Below are 21,856 nucleotides of genomic sequence, written 5' to 3' on the forward strand. Positions count from 1 at the left end.
TCATAAATACTACACCTTGTTTCCCGTCGAAATGCCACTAAAACGTGTTTAAGCATGTGTCTGCCAGAATAAGTAGACAGACTATGGCTCGCAGGGCTTCCTGTACCGTTACATATGCAGAGCGTTTCACCGAACACTGTACACAATTTTTAAAATAGCCTTTTTCTATTCTCTTCCACGCATTAATGATTCCCTGGATTGTTTACAAGGAAGCCGCTACTTTCTCCATCGACTTTCATAGCTGTTACTGACAAATCTGTTGATGAAAGGGACCGTGTGTCACAAAATTCGGCGCATTTTCGAAAAAAAACCGGCGCTGTGCCTAAGCAATCGCGCCCGCGCGCGGTAAAAAGCAAAAAAAAACAGCGGGGAAGGACCCCCGGAGAGCGCGTAGCTTTGCGCTCGTGGGCTTTTCACTCAGCTCGCCGGCGGGGTGCCAAAGTAAACAGACACGCGCGGCGTCGATTTTTCACGAATGCCGGAGAACATTTTGCTTTGTCGACGGAAAGGGGGTAATTTTGACCGCGCCAAAATACCCTCTCCCCTTCGCTTCTTCCCCGATGACTCAGCGTGCCGCGTATGACCTAGATTGCTCTAGAAGATGGTTTCCGCGCTCGACCAATGGGGTCGCGCCCGGCGCAAGAAGGACAAGGAGTTTGTGAACAAACAGACGCGGACTGCGCCTATAAATCAGGGGCTTCAACCGCTGTAGGTTAGCCCAAGCCGCCGTTTGAGCTTGCGAGAAGCGCGCCCCCTTGACTCTCGGGAGAACAGCACTCGCCCAGCCCGGACCAGCGAGGCAACGTGCGCCAACCTGCGGGACGGCCCTGTCGAGCTCCTCAGGTCGTCGGACTGTCGCAGTGCCCAGTGAACAAATTTTTTATTTGATTTACTCTCTGCGTTAGTGCTCTATAGGTGCAAAGATTTTGTTGAATTGTAATCTCTTCGATTGTTACTTTGCACGAGTTGCATTGTATTTGTATATCACTTTGTATCTGCTCATACCAGTGATTGTGAAACCCCCTGTATCGCCTCTTAGCTGTATAAACTGTTTTGTTTTGTGAACCTTTGGCTCAGGCCCATTCTATGGCTTGCGACCGGCGAAAGCTGGGCACCAAACGACACACCTCCTTGTCACTTGGTAGCTGGTCTCTGGCTGAGCTTGCCACGCTGAGACGAGGGCATCTCCTTTGTGACCGAGACCGCTAGCCCCACACGCTCTAAGGGTATCCGGGAGCGCACTCAAAAGTGCGCGAAGTGGTGACATATTCTGGCGTCCGCGACAGGACGTTTGTTGCTTTGTGAGCTCAGAGAACGGAGAAAGTCGGAAGGAGCTTACGAAGAGGTCGCAAACGAGTGTTTAGCAGCAGAGCGATATTGTGAGGTGCCGCGCTGAAGCGGTTATTGAGGCTCACCGTATAGAGGCAGACTTTGTCTTGAGTAGTTCGTTCTCGAAATATGAGCTTGACGGAACTAGTTGAGGGACAATCTCGACGCGTTCCTCAGGCGAATCGAAGGGATTGCGGGAATTCAGAATTGGTCAGACAGTGAATGTGCTACCGTTCTTATCACATGTCTCAGCGTGGAAGCTCTAAGCGTATTCGGGTGAGTTTCTCTGGACGATGCTGCAAGCTACAGCAAGGTGAAGGCCGCCTTGCTTAAGCGATTCCGACTCACCACCGAGAGATTTCGAAATAAATTCAGAATAGGGAAGCCCACGGATGGTGAAACGGCAACCCAGTGTGCGGAAAGATTAAGTCACTACTTTGCTCGGTGGATAGAAGTGTCAGAAATTGCACAGCAATACAGTACACTTCGTGAGCTACTCATCAAAGAACAGTTCCTGAGTAGCTGTAAGCCGAGCTTGTCGCTGTAGCTTAAAGATAGAGGAGCCAAGACTCTCTGCGAAATGCTAGACCTTGCAGACCAATTTCTGGAAGCCCAAGGAGGAACGAATCTCAGCAAAATTAAGAATACGAATTCGGAGAGCGCGCAAAAACCGACAGCCGCGATGCCTGATTTAGCGCAAAAGCTCCCCCAAAGTGCTACCTATGCAAGAAGTTAGGCCATTACGCATCTAACTGCCGCAACGGCGCTACAAACAGTAACCCAGCAGCTTGTTTTAAGTGCGGCCAGAGGGGGCACATAGCAGCGGTTTGTCCGAACTTAAGCGAGTCCATTCCCCAGGTATCGTGCGTACGGGCCTCCTCAGGTCACCATTTGGAGGAAGAAGATGAAATTGGGTTTGTAGAACTAAAGAACGGCGAGAAGGTACCAGTCGTGAACGCCGTAGTGAACGAGCTGCACGAAGCCAAAATGAATAGAATGCCTGTCTTGAAAGGGAAGGTAGGAGAAAAACAATTACAAGTGTTGCGAGACACGAAGAGCCTTGCGCGGCTAGTAGACGGCACGTTTCAGCGCTTGCCGGAAGCTGAAGTACATGAGCGCACTCTCTACTACAGCGGGAAACTAACTGCTGTGTGCATTAGGAGCCCCATATACGACCTCATATTGGGAAATATAAAGAGGGCAAAATTTCCAAAGGACCCAGAATGTAGCCACAAGACAAAGTCCGAATCCTGCTCTTCGGAACGGCGCAGTGATCGCCAAGCTAAAGAGTGGCGAAGGAAACGCGAGCGGGCTAGCTCAAACAAAGGAGCAGTCAATCATGAAGAACGGAAGAGTCCCACGGATGAACATTCCGAGGACGGAAAAACGTCTTCGCTGGAAAAGACGTGCACTGGAGTAGAAAGCCGTGCGGAACTGGAAGAAAGGCCACGGAATGGTCACAAGAAAGCAGATAAACGCGAAAGACAGCTCAACAGGACAAGGTGTCTGAAACTCCGGCTAAGCTGCCTTTCTATCGCACAGGAAAATTCTGAAATGTGACCAAGAGGGTATTAACACCGGTCAATATTGTGGGCTTGTGTTCTTTGACGCAGGGCCCTGGAATCCATTGATAGCCTTGTCTGTGTTTGCATACCTAAGCGCACAATTCTTGTCCGAGTCGGAAAATTTATCTGGAGGGTTCAGGCGGGGCAAAACAGAAGTCCATGTTGACCGAGAAAATAACACGCGAGTCGAAGAGACTCTTGTGGCGACAGAAGGCATCTGTGAAGTTCCTCACGCGCGCATCACGGAAGCGCAAGTAGGAAATGTATGTGGAAGTATAGGCGCAAGCATGCCTTGAACTTGAATGCCCCCCGCTTGTGTTGTGTTAATGTGTTCCCGAGTTGCGGTATGGTTGAAGTACATTGTGACTATTGTCAAGTGCCTTGTATGTAAGAACATGATTGAATGTGTGTATTTTGGATTGGCCATTGACTTTGTGGGCACAAGCATGTGCTTACGAATTTTGCGTTTTTTTAATATTGTAGCACAATATTCTTAAAGGAAGGGGCAGTGTCACAAAATTCGGCGCATTTCCGAAAAAAAAAACGGCGCTGTGCCAAAGCAATCGCGCCCGCGCGCGGTAAAATAAAACAAAAAACAGTGGGGAAGGACCCCCTAAGAGTGCATAGCTTTGCGCACGTGGGCTTTTCACTATGCTCGCCGGCGGGGCGCCAAAGTAAACATAGACACGCGCGGCGTCGATTTTTCTCGAATGTCGGAGAAGTTTTTGCTCTTTGTGGACGGAAAGGGGGTAACCTTGACCGCGCTAAAGTGATACCCTCCCCCCTTCGCTCCTGCACCGATGACTCAGCGTGCCGCGAATGACCTAGCTTGTTCTAGAAGGTGATTTCCGCGCTGGACCAATCATGGGCTTCAACCGCTGTGTTAGCCCGAGCCGCCGTTTAAGCTTGCGAGAAGCGCGCCCGCTTGACTCCCGGGAGAACAGCACTCGCCCAGTCCGGACCAGTGTGGCAACGTGCGTCAACCTGCGGGACGGCCCCGTCGAGCTCCTCAGGTCGTCGGACTGTCGCAGTGCCCGTTGAACAAATTGTTTTTTTATTTGTCTCTTTGCTGAGCTTGCCACGCTGAGTCGAGGGCATCTCCTCTGTGAACGAGACTGCTACCCCCACACGCTCTATCTAAGGGCGTCAAAAAGCGCATGCAAAATTGCGCGAAGTGGCAACACCGTTGCGGCGGCTTTAATTGGAAAACTTAAAGCCGCCGATATTTTTCTCGCCCATATTTGATAGCCACCTACTTTGACTTTTGTCCATCCTTGCGCACTACCGCAGCGGCGGCGGCTCTGGGCCACTTCATTAAGGCTGCCGGCGGGTTTTGACAAATTCCGCGCCGTCAGTGCCTCTCCCACTCCTGGTTCGCACAGTGACGTGCGCAGTCTAATCGAGCGGTCGTCGCATTTTCGCCAGTTCGTCCCTAACATCCCTGAAGTCGCCCGCACTCTCAAAAATCTGGTGAAGAAAGACGTTTGACTACTTATGAAGCCTCATTGCTGTCCCCACACGCCCACCTGTTTTGGCGAACTTCGACCCTCCCGCCCCTACGGAACTTCGCACAGACGCCAGGGGCCACGGCATTGGTGCCACCCTTGCCGAGCGGCAACGCTGCCACCACTGCGTAATTCTCTATGCCACCTGCCTTTCTTCCCCGGAGAATTACTCCATCGCAGAGCGGGAGTGCCTGGCCGTCGTTTGTGCAATTGCGAATCTGAAGAGACCTAAGATGTACTGACCAGCAAGCTGGTTAACTAATACTGCTGCTGGGCTCCTTAATTATTGAGACGCCACTAGTCCACTATATAAGTAATATCGATATCAGTTAAAACGGCGGTACCCTTTCCGCTGTATGTGATCCAGGCTTGAGTAGTTGAAAGCTTTGAGATTCATGCCATGGCCGTATGGTGCCGCTAGTGGCGTCACCATTCCACAATATATACTATCTCATCGCTTTAGCGTCACTTCATATACATATTACGTAATGATAATTTGTCATTCTGTTTACATTGCAGACGCTTGATTCGAGTGTTGTCTGGCTTGCCTGTGCTTGTTCATGCGCCATTCTTTGCAATATGGCGAAATACAGGACGAAAAGAAAGCGTCGACCAGTGACTGCAGCCGTGTGAGGAATGCAGCACGTCAGTCATCCGGAGATGCAATACCGACAAGAAGAAATGCGCGCTACCTCTCGCGCAAAAGTAGACCGTGCAGCTTCTAAAAACCCCTAGCTAAGAACCTGGTCGATTTTTATTAAAACATGAATTTTCCCATTTTATAGTCGGTAATTGTATGCCAAAAATTGACGGAATTAAACTTTATCAGCTTGTTTTATGATAGCACACCTCAGCTTAGAAACACGGTGATTATGATGGTCAGATGCACAGGTTATAGTCCTCATTGTGCACCTCATTGGTGGCATACCTTAAACCCTGGTGGTTTCTTTGACGTCAGTCAGCCAGAGTTGCAAAACAGGCAACGAAAAAAGCACGTAGCAACTGACCAAGGTGGCGGTCAGACCTGCCTGTGACGCAGCGGGTGGTGCTAAGAATTTCAGGCTCCGTACAGGCCGCGATTGGAATCTGAACCTGGCAACGTTTAACGCTAGGGCCTTATTCAGTGAGGTTTGCCTGGCAGTGCTGTTCGAGAAAAAAACGAGTAATAAGTGTCATGTCATAGTGAGATTGGGAAGACATAAAACGTGTTCAGTACTAACTTATGTAGCATAAAGTGGCTCAATAAGTGAGGCCCCCGGTAGGACCAAAGCAGGATGCCCACATACGCCTCTCACAGGTGCCATCGGGTACCGATGCAGGTCGCTCGGTTCGGGCTGTCCACATCCTTTATCAGTGGGTAGCCTCTGAGGACGAACGTTAGATTCGCATTTCACTTAATCCCTCCAAATCCGCCATAGGACCGATGCGGGTTCAAACAGGGCGAGCCCAATTGTGGCCTGCCCCGCATCTACATCGGCCTCCCTGTCTCCATCGGCCCACTGGGGGCCGAAATAGATGCATGCATTAGCAGGTTAACTAATACTGAATAAACATTTTAGGTCGGACATATTATCACGCACTATTTTTTTTAATGTCAGCCTGACCTAGCAGCCCACCGAAATTTTTTTGTGCGGGTTGAAAGAAATGGGCTATGTCGGTTGCCCGCAATGAGCCCATGTTACACCTTGTGCCGGCGACGCAATCTATTGCTGGGCATTGCTCGAAAAGACCACGTTTGTATTCCGAACTAAGGCAGCCCAGTGAATCCTGGTAATTGGGTGCAGTCATTCCTGCGCATGGTCTCATTATTTTGCACAATTTCATTAATTCAGGAGCCCAAAGGATGTAATTTGAAGTAATCGCGTAAGGATGCGACAATTATAAGACGAATTATCTACAAATTTTTGAACTGAAAAAAAAAATTGCATGCAAAACAATGGATCGAAGCCAGTGGGTACACCCCACTGTCACTGCGGCAATGCATCAACTGTGTACGTGGGCCTGCCGCTTTTTTTCTCGCATGCAGCCCTCATTTGTAATGCATCTGCTCAGAAGAATGCGAGAAGGCACCGACGTGCGCAGTTTGTGGGCACGCTTGCTTTGCAGCCCCGACACTACCGATATAAAAACAGCGTTTTGATGTGTGTAGCCTAATTAAGGCTTAACGAGGCTTTTTCTACACAGAGCCCACATGCGGGTGCGCCGTTTTTCCTGTCCCACCATGGCGTATGTGGAACCTACAGATATTTCTTGAGTGTAGCCCCATTGACACTAGCAAAGGTTTCTTTCAGCATAGAGCCCAAATTTTCTTTGGAACGATGTGGGCTAGATGTACTAATGTAGCAATAGGTAGCCCTAACAACACCGATATGGCACCACGCCCTTAAATTCAACAGGGGCAAGCCGAATTTGGGATTGCCCACGTATTCCCTTGAACCTCCCCCTCATTATGTGCAACTCGGGGAGGGGAGGGAACGTACGAGGGCACGTAATTTTGAATTAGACGAGAACTAGATGTGGGATTCCTTATCAATCTGGACATAGCTGGCAACACAGATGAGTTCTATAGCTTGTGGGGAATCCGCCCTGCAGTTCCCCTTGTGGTTTGCTTTCCTGTGATGCACCGCGCAGCCTCGCCTCGAGGAGGGGCACATTCCCTGGTTAGTTACCTTAACTAACAAGAGAGGGCGCCCGCGTAACAGCGCGAAAGACGGCTTGCAGGTCGCCCGTGGGAGAGAGCATGGCCTTCTTCGACTGGGATCATCGGCGCGATCGGACGCTTCGCGCGCGGCTCCAGTGACGGGGAGACAGGCACCCGTATCTCGTTTCGTCTGGCCTCGGAGTATCCCTTGCCCTAGCGTGGGCAAAAATTCGCTCATAACATTGCTGGTCAGTTGGACGACCTCGATTCATCAGCGTATCTTGTCGTAAGCTGGCGTTACTGTTGCTGTAGCAATAAATGCCCGTTTGTGTCAGCTAGTGTGTCATTCCTTTGTTCCCTCAGAGCAAGGCCTGCCGTCGACGTGCACTCGGTACCGTAGAACACGTTCTTGGGCAAGTTGGTTCATAGCTTGAGTAGATGAAGCGCACAAAAACACAGCACACAGAAAAGGAAGGCACGAGAAGCGCCTGTATCGTGTCTTCCTTTACTGTGTGCTGTGTTTTTGTGCGTTTCATCTACTTCATCTCGGTACCATACGCGATCATGCTTTGGGGTCTGGAATTTTTAACTGTGTAAGCTGCGATTAAGCGGGGGGAGGGACCGTATTTATCTCCCAAAGTCAACCCCACAGCTAGTGCCAACGTGGGTCCCGCTCTTTTACCATTGGACGACTTTTTGTTCAGTTCGAGGAAAGCTCTTGTTCGGACTTAACAAGTGCTAGGCGTAGAGTGAATTTTGATCGCTAAGACCTGCGGCCTGCTTTCTTGAGTGCCAGGTGCATTGCGTAGCAACATTTTTGAACTATTCGACTTGCTCAGCGCATTGCTTGTCAAGTTATCTCTGGAGTTTCTTCAGCACAAGAATTACTTTGTCCGCATCGAGGGGGCGCGCGGCCTAGCGCCCGCGGAATTGCCGAGTACGGATTGACTATGGAAGCCGCGCGGGTAGTCCAAATATTCTGTATATATTTTTCTCTGCTGTCTCTTTTTCGACTCTTGGAGTAGCGGCTCCGGGAGCCGGGTGTCACTACGCACTCGCTGGTATTGCAGCTCGGCACCGGACGCTCCGACACCGTCTGATACGGTGAGAGCCGACCGCTCAGAAGCTGCTTCTTGCAGTGAGCGGGTAGGACTACCCCACAAAGATGATGTCTCCTCGCGGGGTCACGCACGTAAGCCGTCTTGGTTGTTTGTATTGTTCACGGTCGTTGTCAGTGGTAATCAGGCCTAATGCTTTCCGGAGCTGCCTGCACCACGTCCATTGAGCGTGGTGCCACCGAACCATGGTGTTGGCAGGGGTGCACTTTGCTGCCTACTCGGTTTTTTTTACCTTGCCCGAATAGAGCAGTCTCGTTCGACTCAAGAAAGGGCTTTGTTCACTCCAAGTTTGCGATTTGCATAGCCGCCCGACACGTTTTCATAGCGAGTTATGTATTGAGCCACGACGCCCTTGCGAATGCCATTTCCCCTCCCGTGACCTACATTTAAGGCACGCCGAAGAAGTTTCAGCAATTTTCCAGAACCGCTGGAGCCACCCAGGCTTGATGTCCGGTGCACATCGTCTCGCTGCCGCCTGCTGCGACGGAGCGACCTGTATCCTGTTCGCCGCATCCATCCACGGCAGCTGTGGCGAGGCCAGCCAGCAGTCACCTCCGGCTCCTATTGTTCTGGCGACTACTGCAGAAACCTGGCGTGCAGTTTTAAACTGGCCTTGTCTTCGCGGGCCTGCGGACACGGAGTCCACGGGTCATGCGATTCGTCCCAGCGGAGACCTTCACGCCGCGAAAGTCTGCGTGGACGCTGTCGGCGTGACCTCCGCTGCAAGACCTGCCCGCAAGAGCATGAAGACCAGAAGACTCCTCCATAGCATCTACATTCCGGCGCGAGGGTCTATTTAGGGTTGGTGGGATGTGGGGAATGAGCCCCGCAGTTTCCCCTTCTCATTTGCTTTCCCGCCATGCACTGTGCAGCTCCGCCTCGAGGAGGTAACTATAACTAACGAGAGGGCGCCAGCGTCGCAGCGCCGCTCGCGCGCGGGAGAGAGCATGACCCTTTTCAGCTTTGATCGTCGGCGTTATCGGACGTGTCGCACGCGGCTCCGCTCTTTGCCAGCGGGGCGAAGAAGTGGCGGGGAAACAGGCTCCCGTATCTCGCCCTGTCCGGCCTCGGAGCATCCCTTGCCTGGGCGAACATACGCTCGTAACCTTGCTGGTGAGTCGGACGACCTCGATACCTCAGCGTATTTTGTTGTAAGCTGGCGTTAGTGTTGCTGTAAAATGCAATAAAGTCCCGCCGTGGTCGACGTGCGCTCGGTAGCGTACGCGATCACGGGGTGGGGTCTGGCGGTTTTGGAACGAACGTACTTATCGCCCCAATTCAACCCCACAAGTTTAAGAGAGTTGCAGCTGTTTTAATCAGGCTAATTAAGAGGTACACATTGAATGTGGTGCACGCCTCATTGCCCTCATCGAGCTCTATTGACCACATCATTGAGAGCCATGGAGACGTGGAATCGGCAATGGACAAAGTAAAATCACAGTGCCGTTTGATAGGCTACTTTAATGCGAATGTGGGAAAGAAGCGGTCCGTTGACGAGACGGTAGGAGATTATGGCATGGACTCCAGGAATAGCTTGGGCAGTGTTAATTTAATGATTCTGTAAGTTACGAAAGAGGAAGCAAATTAACACCTGGGAGAAATGCAAAGGGCGAAACCGCTGGTGAGAATCTGTTCAGAGCAGATCTGTTGAACAGAGGGGTATTGTGGCAGTATAACGGAGTGGTTTCCAAGATAAGGATAGCGTCAGGGCTGCTGGTAATGTCTTAACACGAGCCTACAGCGCCATTCGCCTTGTTTTCTTGAATTTTGCTTCATATTTTTTCAATAAAAAAACGAAGGAAAACATTATTGCTTCGCCCGGCATCTGCCATCGTAACTGAAACACCTTAGTTGAGGCAGCAGAAACGACGAAGATTATGGATTTTTATGGCGGAATGGCATCTACGGCCAAAGAGCGCAATAATACAAGGTATTTTCCTTTCCTGAAGGTTGGGTCAAAGACCGATGTTCCAAGCATTTCACCCTAAAGAAGCCGAGCACCAGACCAGGGGTAATCTTGTACCCGGCGGCACTGGGGATAGAACCCCGCACCTCCCGCATTCGAGGCGGATGTTCAACCACTTGCCCACCGCTGCGGTTGAGGATAAGAGGCAGAATGGAGAAATGAAATAGGTGATGGGACAGGAAGAGAGGAGAGGGCGAGATGTAATACACACAACAACTATTTACCCAAAAAGAATTATGTACCAGTTGCGCGCGTGATTAGTTCATGATGGAGCAATAAAAACACACGCGCACAACAATATGTTCACTACAGCTGGAGTGGGACGTCTATGAATTTAGGTGGTGTCTTGCTTTCTTTGTTGTCTCTGGCAGTTGTGAATATTCCACGCTGCAGTATCTGCATACGAATTACGTGGAAGAAATTGAATATCATCACTGTGTGGAAGAACTATTCCGCACGGTGTTCGAGAATGTTCTTCATTGCAATCAGTGCAACAACCAAAATGTTCCTGGTGGCACCTAGAAGTTCTATATGCATTTCTTAGATTTAATGGGCAACAAGCCGCATCAACCAAGTCCAAGACATGAAGAAGCAATATTTGCTCATGAGAAAGCGAACTATTGTCTACTACTAGCCTGCACATACCACAGTTGCCAGTCTGTTAAGAAGGCAATAGCGCGCTCCGTTTAGTTTTGGCCGCACCTGTACGTTGTTGGGCTGGCTGGTCACTGAACATATGAAGTAACACAGCGCAAAAGAATGGAACAAGAGAGAATAGATATAGACGAGCCATTCATTTTTTTCTTTTTCCTGCTTCTCCGTTTGCAATGTGTCGAGTATACCTCCTGAACGAAGGTATTTCAGCAATGCAAACTACCCTAAATGACCCAGGCCTACTCTTCAAGGCAAAGTTTGACGCGTGCACATTTTAGTATTACACCCCTGTTCGTACCTTTGGCTTTAATCTTGCGCCTACACTGGCGAGTTGAAGACTTCTGTGACATGCAGGAATTTATCACATTCGTTGGACTAGAACAGCACAAGATAATAATGAAATGTGCTGAACTCCAGCGTAGGTGTTCCAGCTGCGCTCCACATTTGCACTATAGTATAGCAGTCACAAAATGAGAAGTATTTTCTCTTCGGATATTTATCGGCAAGTACATCACATTTTAATGAAAATCGCTCTTACCATGTCGGTAAGTGTTTCGGTTGTTTCCACACCAAGCCAATTTCCCTTACACTGCATGTAGTTTTTCGGGACGGTCTGTCTAGGGCATACCTGAAAGAGTAATGTTACTCAGGTGAAATACTTGTTAGAACCTCTGCACACAACCCTTGCTTTTTACAGGGACATTAAATGAGGCGCGAAGAGAGCTAATCACTGTATCAGCAGTAAAATTTCGTTCCCCTTGGCTAAGCACGGATAACGAAACCAGTGGTGATGTGGATAAGCAGCGTCTATCCCGCCTCGATATATAAATAACTGCTTATTTTTTAACTCTTATGGCCTTATTTATTTAGTAGAATAAAATCTGACAAATTACCAAAATATGCGTATTACAAATGTTACTATTATTACTATTTTTCTATTTAAGGGCATTAGGATGCAAGGAAATTGTAGCATTATAATACTAGCATGAAGGTGAAGTATGCAAATATACCTGGAATTGTTTTTCGTGCGCATATATAAAAACTGCGCTTCCGACGTCTTTCTGTTCTTACCGGAATAGTAGACACCGCACTCGATGTCCAGCACCCATCCCCTGTCTGATTAAATCCTACGAGTTGAACGATACCCGCCGTAGTGGTAATGGCGACTGGGACTGCCAGCTTTTGTTGTACCAGAACAGCTTTTGCCTGTAACAAATAAGGTATTGGGGTTAAGAGTGCCCAAACAACCACCACAATAGTAATGTCAATATATTATGTCTTGCAAAAGAATTATACTTCGGATAAAGGCAGCTAACATCTGCCACACCATGAAGCAGCCACCGCTAATACCGTAATAAAAGCAGTCCCGTGATCCATTTTAAAATACGCTATGAAAGCCGTACATATTTAGTGTGCGCCAACAAATATTTAACGGCTGATAGTGTCTAACTTTCTGCATAGTGAACGAAACCCTTCGATGGCTGAGGCTGAAAGACGCAGCCCTAATTTCAGATATGTTTTACGGCTTCTCAGTAATCAGTAAGTCATTTTTTGTATACTTCGTACCCCACATCTATTTTCTTTAAATGTCAATTTCTACGTTACAAATATTACAAGAATTTGTTCATGTGTTGTGACAAAGCGCCAGTAGCTTTTTTATTATTTCGTTAAACGACTGGGACATGGAACATTCCGCAGAATTTCTTACTTTTCGTAGCCTTTGAATTTTCTATGCATGTGTCGATACATTTAATGGCACCAAGGACGCTTACCGCTGACGAGATTAAATGTTCCGTAATCGGTCCAGTTTAGCTGCTATGCGTGTTCCGGAAGGTCATCTTTTGTCCTGTAGTGTTTGGTAGCGTACACTTGAATAAGGACTTGAGCGGACGCGCTCATCATGTGCGGAGACGTTACTTTTCACCGGTCAGTTTCACCGTACAGACCAAACTTTTAATTGGATCTTTCGTAGGATTACATAAATTTCGCAGCGTTCGCCGCTGCGTTAACCTTAACGACAGGAGACTTGGGGATTTCATGTACATGGCTTAGCCAAGCTTAGTAGTATATCCATGAGACCTCATGGCGCATTGCTAAACAGCTCGAAGAGGCAAGAGACGTGAGAATCGGAGCCACGAATGGAGACAATGATACCCAGCTACAGCACCCCGAAAATACATTGACTGGCAGGAAGTCCTACCACCTCACCTAGGAATTAAATCGCGGACATCGGCGACATGCTCGTCGTGGTTAATGGCACTTTGAATATCAATGATTCGTACCCCGGTCGGCGTCAAGGCGGAGGCGCTACAGCGGCAAGGAAAACACCTGTGGATGCATGACCGCGAGCTCAACACATATTGTGCGACATCAGAGGGCACGGTACGAGGAGTGCTAAACGATATCCCCCTTTTGTTCACAGAGGCAGCGACGATGCGCTAATGAAAGAAGTAGCAACAAAAGCCAAGATAACCACGAGACTGACTCGGCCAAGAGAAGATCCTTCAGCAATATAAACTGAGGATTCTTGCCTAGATACACTGTCTTACCACACGCAGGGTCACCGAATCGGTGTTTGCCTTAAACCAAACTCCCTGCAAACTATGCACAGCGCTAATAGACAGTCAAGAAGATGCTAGAAAAGGTGAGTAAGTTCAGAAGCTATCCAAACAGAATTAGCAAGGACGCTGCAGAGCCTGCGACCATACGCTTAGAGAAGCGAGGGTCACAAGACTAGCTTTACACATAGAGGAAGTAAACGCTCCGTTCTGGAACACGTATTAGTCACGCTCTCGGACGCCGCCGTTTACTCACACACATAACCTTACACAAGGTGCCGCCAACACGCTGGAGAGCACAAGTCTCACGCAACAATTGAGTAACATTATGTAAGCATTGGCAAAGGTAACCGATCACTGACCAAAAATTCAGAGGACAATAGAGCTCCCGAACCCGATAGTTTTTGAGAGACAAGCTCTCTCCTGGGCAGGCGTAGGCATCCCATCATTTTCGACTTTATTTAGTGAAGCAAACTGCTAACCATACGGCAGAATAATAAATAAACAGGAAAATCAGCAGAAATCGTAGCCCTACATGAACAAATGCACCACCCACGATGACAGGAACACTGCTATAAAAAGTCACAATTATCTAAATATGACCTCAGGAAGCAGCCATCGAACACATTATTCAAGTCATCCCGAAGCAAATGGGCAAGCACAGCGTAAGTATTTTTGTTGATTTTAGCCAAGCTTTCGATTATATTAGTCATACTATCCTTTATGTAAGACTGCAACATTATGGTATACGGGGACATATTTTGGCTCTGCTCAAAAGTTACCAGTCAAATATATTTCAATAATTTCAGGAGTCCCACGGGGTAGCATTTTAGGCCCTGTCCTATATAATTTGTAAATTAACGATATTGTACACATCTGCTCAGATATGTTATTTATATACGCCGACGACACGAGTGCTTTGGTGTCATCAGGTTCTGAAGCTGAAGGCATTACTAAAGCAAACATTTTTCTCCGCAAATTGGAGTCTTGGACTTCCAGCAGTCAATTAAAACTTAACGCAAACAAAACAAACGTGGTAGTTTTTCGACCAAAATGTAAACAAATTTCGTTACAAGGAACAGTAATTCTACAAATGTACTCTGTCTCCCACCTAAACTACTGTTATTGCAGCTTGAAAGGCTAGAGAAAAAATAGTACGAATAATTGAAAACGTTGAATAAACAGTACCGCCTTCACATATCTTTTCTTCGCTAATTTATTGAAAGTAAAAAAGCTATACGAATACTAATTATGCAGTAAGTGCCGTTTAAGTGTCCAACGAGAAAGTCCAGTTTTTATTTTATTTTCTCTTTGCAACAAAAAAATGTGACATTGTCTAATGCGCCACTCTGCTGCTATGTACACTGTAAGGGGGCGGAAGATTTCTAAAGCCGCAAATGTACGGCGTTTCCCTCCGCCTCCTTCCACTTTCTGATTAGCACGTGTATTTGGTTCCTTTCAGCCATCGTTGACTTCTGATATAGGAGACAAGAAACAACATTGATGAAACCAGAAACACTCATCTGCTTTTGGCGAAGCTATGCTCGGCGCCCGGACCAGAAGACTAACAGACCAGGATGACCCGAAGCCTCGTTACTAAACATTGACATCTCGACATAAAAGACAAAGAAACAACACTGATGAAACCAGGAACATGTTTGGACCCCTGCCAAGCCACAGTGACCGACTCGCGAGGCAAGCAAATATGCAGAAAACTTTACCAACAAAATGCATCCTGATGGCAGAAGAGGTGGTGAAGCACTAGCAATCTGGGAAGCCTACAAGAGACATTAACAGTTACTGGAAAGCATCCTACTCGATATAAAAGTTTCCAAAAAATTGAGGACGAAAAGTCCTCGAGTTACCGAACAAATTGCAGTAATCACATGCATAGGGGAATGTTTATATATATTTTTTAAATTTCTAATGCCAATCAATTGGTTTTAAAGAAAATTACTTATAAACCAGCACAAAAACAACCATGCCGCCGGTGGGATCCGAACCCAAGACCTCCAAATATCGCGTCCGGTGCTCTTACCAACTGAGCTATGGCGACGGCTGTCCAATCTGCTGCTTTCGTGGGTATTTATGTTTTGCTCGTAAGCGAACCTTGAGAGTGTTCACCAGCGCCACCCTCGGCCATAGCGGTGGACGTAGCACGTCCTGTAATACCGCAAGTGTGACGTAGAACGTCATCTAACGGAGACGGCGGAAACTGTGCGAGAGCCCTCTTATGCTACCTATGGCATCAAGACTGCCAGAACCGAGACCCCCGTTAAGCTATTAGCAGACAAGGCAAATGAAATGAGGGGCTCGTTTGACAAACATATTAAGGAAGCCAACAGTCAACGAAACCATGCCGCCGGTGGGATCCGAACCTACGACCTCCGAATATCGCGTCCGGTGCTCTTACCAACTGAGCTACGGCGACGGCTGTCCAATCTGCTGCTTTCGTGGGTATTTATGTTTTGCTTGTAAGCGAACCTTGAGAGTGTTCACCAGCGCCACCCTCGTCCATAGCGGTGGACGTAGCACGTCCTGTAATACCGCAAGTGTGACGTAGAACGTCATCTAACGGCGAGGGCGGAAACTGTGCGAGAGCCCTCTTATGCTACCTATGGCATCAAGACTGCCAGAACCGAGACCCCCGTTAAGCTATCAGCAAACAAGGCAAATGAAATGAGGGGCTCGTTTGACGAACATGTTAAGGAAACCAACAGTCAATGAAACCCATGTGCATAGGGGAAAGGGGAATGTTTTCTATTTTTTTTTAAATGAGGGGCTCGTTTGACAAACATATTAAGGAAACCAACAGTCAACGAAACCAATGTGCATAGGGGAATGTTTTCTATTTTTTTAAAATTTCTAATGCCAATCAATTGGTTTTAAAGAACATTACTTATAAACCAGGAGAGAAAATAACCATGCCGCCGGTGGAATCCGAAACCACGACCTCCAAATTGTGATGGGTAAATGTGTCCACACAAAGGAATGAACCTTAGTTTTGCTAGGAACTTCATGGTTTTCTCGGAAAAAAAGCTCATGTCACAAGAGGTGGAGAATGTCGTTTTTGCCACTTCGCAAAGTTGCAAGCATCACTGTATGCACAATAAATTGTTTCCGCGCATAAATATTTTTTCAGCACTTTATTACAACTTGCACAATACGATTAAAATAAAAAACGTTTTCTTGCTGTGTCAGTCTTCTGAGTAAAAAATCGCAAACTTCGCTTCCGGAGCTGTGCGGTGCCAAAAAGGCACTTTTCAGGGCAGCCTTAGGGCAAGATGCGTAAAGATCTCCCGACTGAATCTTTTTCTCTGTATTTTTCAGCTACTTTTAATCACTTCAGGCAAGTTTTGTAGCTCTACACTTGATATATATTTTTCAATAAGGCCTCAAAATTGGCAGAAGTTCAAAAACGTCAAAAAAGTGACAACTTTGACTTGAATTTAAAAAAAAACATCATCGAATTTTATTAAAATTTGCCTTAATAATACTCAATACTCGATAATTTTTGTTACCTAGAATTGGTAATTACTGCCTCTTAGAAATAGTAATTGTCAGAAATTTCATTTAGCACTCACTGAACGTGGTTACATTTCAATTACCACAATATGCGAACCATCCTGAATGTTTGTACAGCTCCTACTCGCTTGTTAGCGGTGTTCCTAATGCGTCAAAATGGGAATAAAATCGTTATTTCACCTGATTAACTGACTGCTGGCGGTCAAACGTTTTTTTTTTGTATTTCTAATTTATCATCGTAAGGTACATTGGTATGTAATCGATTTTTTAAAAATATTAGATCATTTGTGAGTTTTTAGAAAAATTTTTATATATAAAAGTTTATATTCATGTATTTCTGATGCCGACGTTTCCGTACCTGCATCTGTTTACCTCTGTGTTCAAATGTTCTACAGGGCAATGTCAGGAGACAGAACGTCGTCTTCTGAGAGGAACAATTTATCTGCAAGATTTTTAATCAGGAGTTTTAATAGGAACGCAATTTACAAATGGGATGCCGCTTTATATGCAGATTGCAATTCAGAAAATCGTAACAAGTAATTAACGGCAGCAGTTGAAGTCGGTATGCGCACAGTATATTGTCCAGCACGAAGCACAAACCAGATCAAAGTCTCTTCCATTCCGAAGCAGCGGTGGAGGCCACGTAGGATGCACTGCCTTCATTTATTTGAACGTACTTCCACATATGGAGCGTCTGAACTCCAGGCACTTTCTTTGCCATTTTCCATTCTTCCTTCTTCGTTTCGCGAAAGTCTGCAAGCTCCCTCTGTGGGAGCTCCAGAATGGTGATGTTCTTTAGCGTTCCTTGAATTGCGTCTACGAAGCCGCTGGCTGTTTGTATGGCCTCACTTTCAGGCTTCCGCAAGTTGTGGTGTGATGCTCGATGTTTGACAAGCCCACCAACGCCGTCGCAAGCATTTTTGCCGTGTCCAGTGGCCGAAAACATCCATTTCGTCTCTCGACATTCACTGCGTTGTAGCTCATGAAACTGATATTTATTCTTGAAGTGAGCGGGAGCCCCGTCGCTCACATATGTTATCTTGGTGTATATTGGCGCGTTGTCTTCGAGGTGTGCTTTGATTTTTGACAGAGCCAAGCATGCATGAGCTGAATCATGAGACATATCGTCGGAAATTACGGCGTAGTTCCGAGTCGATTTTCTTGACGTGACAACGCAGGTAAACACGGTCACCTGCTTTTTCTGCCAATGGTAAGCTTGTACTGCGTCTGGAAGCACAACTGTCCAGTTTTCGGCGAAATCAAAATGCAAAACAATTGCACCTCTCTTCCAGCTGTGTTTTTCTTTATGTATTGCTCTTGCTTGCACAGATCTAATATAGTTGTGGAGAATCCATTTCATGGTCATTCTTAGAAATTCTCTCATAAATGATGAAGCGGTCAGAGTCTTTAACGAGCTCACCGTATTCCCATGAAGCAATCAACACCTCGTCCTCGCTGCTCATTTCAAAATTTTCCGAAGTGAAAATGCCATCTTGTGGACAGTGCTCACAATGCCTAAGGAAACACGACGCAGTAGGTTCCTGGCATACGCAGAGGCTCTGCATATCTTCGGGAGAAAGCGACCTTCCGGACGCGTTGTGCAGTCCCACGAGGCACAACTGAAAGTTTGCACAGCACACACAAACACACACTTGCCACTGTGGCGATCATTTCACCCACTTAGGACGCAAGGATATGAATGTTGTGAGGCCAACCTGGAAGGCAAGGTGAGCTTGCTTGTAGAGGCGGAATGCTTCTCGCAAGGACCGCGTCATGAAGCGTTTAGGTATCCATTCTTTCCCTCCCTCCTTCTAGATTCTCACAACATCCTTTTTGTTCGGAGTCTGTCTAGAGCAATCGAGTTCATCCATGGTGTAATATTCTAAAACGGTGGTAATGTCTTCCTGTTGTAGTTTACATCTTGTATATCTCTCCTGTGTTGAGCATACGCCTTCCTCATCCACCATCTTCGATTTTTGGATAACGTACCTCGTTGCCTCTGGAATAACTTCCTGCACATATTTCACGGTTAGGTTGCGTGGTAGCAGTGTCAGCAGCTGGCAACGCTCTTGAAAGGACGTGCACCTATTGTAGGCAGCATGTAGGTTGTCCTCCCAACTGCTGCACTGCGCACACTTTTCTTCTGACGCGCGCGAAGTCTCTGGGACATTATATGCTGCCGGTATCCCCGATCGTATTTTCGTCACCATAGCTCTTGCCACCTCTTCCTGCTTTCGCTTTGCATAGGAAAGTCTGAGGCGTTTTTTTAGAGCGCTCGGTGGCTTTAGGGGCGAGATTTCGGAGGTAGGCTGACACTTGAATTTAAATTTTCTACGATTTCTTCCCCAGGGCGGAATTCTTCTGTTTCGGTTGACTCTGCCTGCATATTATCTATGTCTTCCTTGAACCGACGGTAACAATTCTGACAGATGAAGTCACTTTCTCGTACTCGGAGAGCTTCTTCGGGAAGTAGGACTTTTTTGAGAGCAGCGACAATGAGTGTCTTTGCACTGCGAAAATTACGTTCTTTTTCAATTCTCTGTTTGTGCCTTTTTGAGTAGTCGGCACAAAACGTTCGCCGCGGAAATCTCTTCATGAATGCAAAAGCTCACCGCTTCAGGAGATTATCGCGAGACAGAAGAGCAGGTGACGGATGCAGGGCCCAGAGCTGCTTTTCCAAAAAGAGGAGATGGACAGATGAATGGATTTTTAACACAGGCTGTCCACCGTCGACACTTATGTTCTTTCGGTCTGACGTACGAGCCGAGACTGAGATACCAAGTATGCTTGTCGAGGGAGCGCTCCAGCGCAGAGAAAACACGTGAGTACAGAAAACGACCCCACCGGGTCTACCAGGCCTGGAAAACGACACACAAAACTCGAGATCCGAACAACATCCGCTCACAAGGGTTATCTTTGTCGAAGGTCGAAGGCTGAGGCATAACTGCTAGGCGTTCGGTGCGTTGCGATGAAAAGATGATAGCGGCGGCTAAAGCCTCGGTGCGGCGGCGGCACACATGATGCTGTGAATTTCAAAGTCGCGCCGGGCGTTATATAGCTATAGGAGCGGCTGCCAAGCGCGGTTCATCCCTGGAGCGGCGGTAGCAGTTAAAGTCACCTTGAGAGTGCGACGGGTGCATTAATTGTTTGCATAAACTACCCCTACACACACGTCACTCCAATATAACGTGCTGGAATATGCTAACAGTAATTTAGGTCCCACCGTTAGAACAGTACGAAAGCGAATAGGAGCTTTAGACCTTTGATTGTAATAGAAAAAATGCTTACAAATTACACTTATGAACTCAGCAACTGTAGCGTTTAAAATTTACTTACAAAATATTAATACTAAAACCAGCTTCTGACGATTGCGCATCCTAAGAGGGAATACTGAGCAGTCGTAGGGATTGAAATCATGAAGTCAGTTTTGTATTTATTTACATACTTTAAAACAATATAATGCAATACTTTTTTAATGCCTTAAAATTATGAAGTGTTGAGTATTATTAGGGCAAATTTTAATAAATATCGATCATGATGTTTTTTTTTTTAAACTCAAGTCAAAGTGGTCCCTTTTTTCACGTTTTTGAACTGCCAATTTTGAGGCCATATTGAAAAATATAGGTCAAGTGTAGAGCTACAAAACTTGCCTGAAGTGATTAAAAGTATCTGAAAAATACAGAGAAAAAGATTCAGTCGGGAGATCTTTACGCATCTTGCCGTAAGCTTGCCCTCAAAAGTGCCTTTTTGGCACCGCACAGCTCCGGAAGCGAAATTTGCGATTTTTTACTCAGAAGACTGACACAGCTAGAAAACGTTTTTTATGTCTTCGTATAGCACAAGTTGTAGTGAAGTACTGAAAAAATACTTATGCGCGAAAACAACTTATTGTGCATCCAGTGATGCTCCAAACTTGCAACTTTGAGAAGTGGCAAAAACGACATTCTCCACCCCTTGTGACATACGATTTTTTTCCGAGAAATCTACGAAGTTCCTTGCAAAACTAAGGTTCATTCCTTTGTGTGGACACATTTACCCATCACAGATAAAAATATAATTGAAAACAAAAAATGGTCATGGGACCTCGATTACTGTTCTTATCTAAACATGCCCATATATATATATATATATATATAAAAGGTATGGAGGAAGGCAACGGAACGCGCTCACCCCCGTCGCCTTCCCCGGCTGCTGCGGTTGCCCCAGCCTGGACCATCACCAGCCGTCAACGTGACCCTCAGGTCTTCGCCGGACTTCATGGCGACGACGTCGACAACTACACCAGCGTCAGTACGTTCAACCGGTGGGATGACTCCCACAAGCTGCTGAATGTTGTCTTTTACTTGACTGACGTCGCAAAGACGTGGTGTCTTAATCACGAGTGGCCTACATTCACACAGCAGCTGCGGAAAATTTTCGGCACGCCGACAGGCCCCTCTGAGCTAGCCAAGAAAAAGCTTGCCGCGCGGCTTCAGCAGCCTGGGGAGTCCTACACCTCTTACATCGAGGACGTTCTTGCTCTTTGCCGCCGCGTTAGTGCTGACATGCCTGAGTCGGAGCGCGTTCGCCACATTCTTGAGGGCATTGGGACCGTTGCTTTCAACGCGTTGATAGCCCAGAACCCCTCCAGCGTATCTGCCATTACCACCACATGCCAGCGCCTGGATGAGCTGCAGTCATGCCGCCTTCAGTCACACCCCAGTGATGGCAGCGTCCTCGTCGATGAGAACCTCCGTTCCGTCATCCGTTCCCTGATACGCGAAGAACTCTACGGGCAGCCCACCACTCTCGGCACTCCGACCTTTAATATCCCGCCTGCTACACCTGACTTGCGGAGCGTCATCAAAAATGAGCTGGCCGCTTTCACCTGCGCCGTGGCCCCTGCCACCCCTCAGACACCTTCTCGCCCGCCCACCTATGCCGACATTGCATCAGGCCACCCGCCCCGGTCCCTACGTCTACTCCAACGCCTGCCTGCGGTCCCGTGGCTGCCGT

General features: G+C 47.4%; 1 protein-coding gene across 1 annotated transcript in view; it reads right to left on the reverse strand.

Annotated features, from left to right (window-relative positions):
* The window catches only part of LOC144107007 (uncharacterized), an 88,183-nt gene that overhangs the window by 1,742 nt on the left and 64,585 nt on the right, over positions 1-21,856 (reverse strand). The window contains exons 13-14 of the mRNA XM_077639979.1: positions 11,850-11,984; positions 11,317-11,406 (exon numbers count right to left, since the gene is read on the reverse strand). Coding sequence (XP_077496105.1) covers positions 11,317-11,406; positions 11,850-11,984 — 225 coding nt within the window. The remainder of the gene's footprint in view (positions 1-11,316; positions 11,407-11,849; positions 11,985-21,856) is intronic.

The sequence above is a fragment of the Amblyomma americanum genome, chromosome 10 (assembly GCF_052857255.1).
Source record: "Amblyomma americanum isolate KBUSLIRL-KWMA chromosome 10, ASM5285725v1, whole genome shotgun sequence".
NCBI classification, from domain to species: domain Eukaryota; kingdom Metazoa; phylum Arthropoda; class Arachnida; order Ixodida; family Ixodidae; genus Amblyomma; species Amblyomma americanum.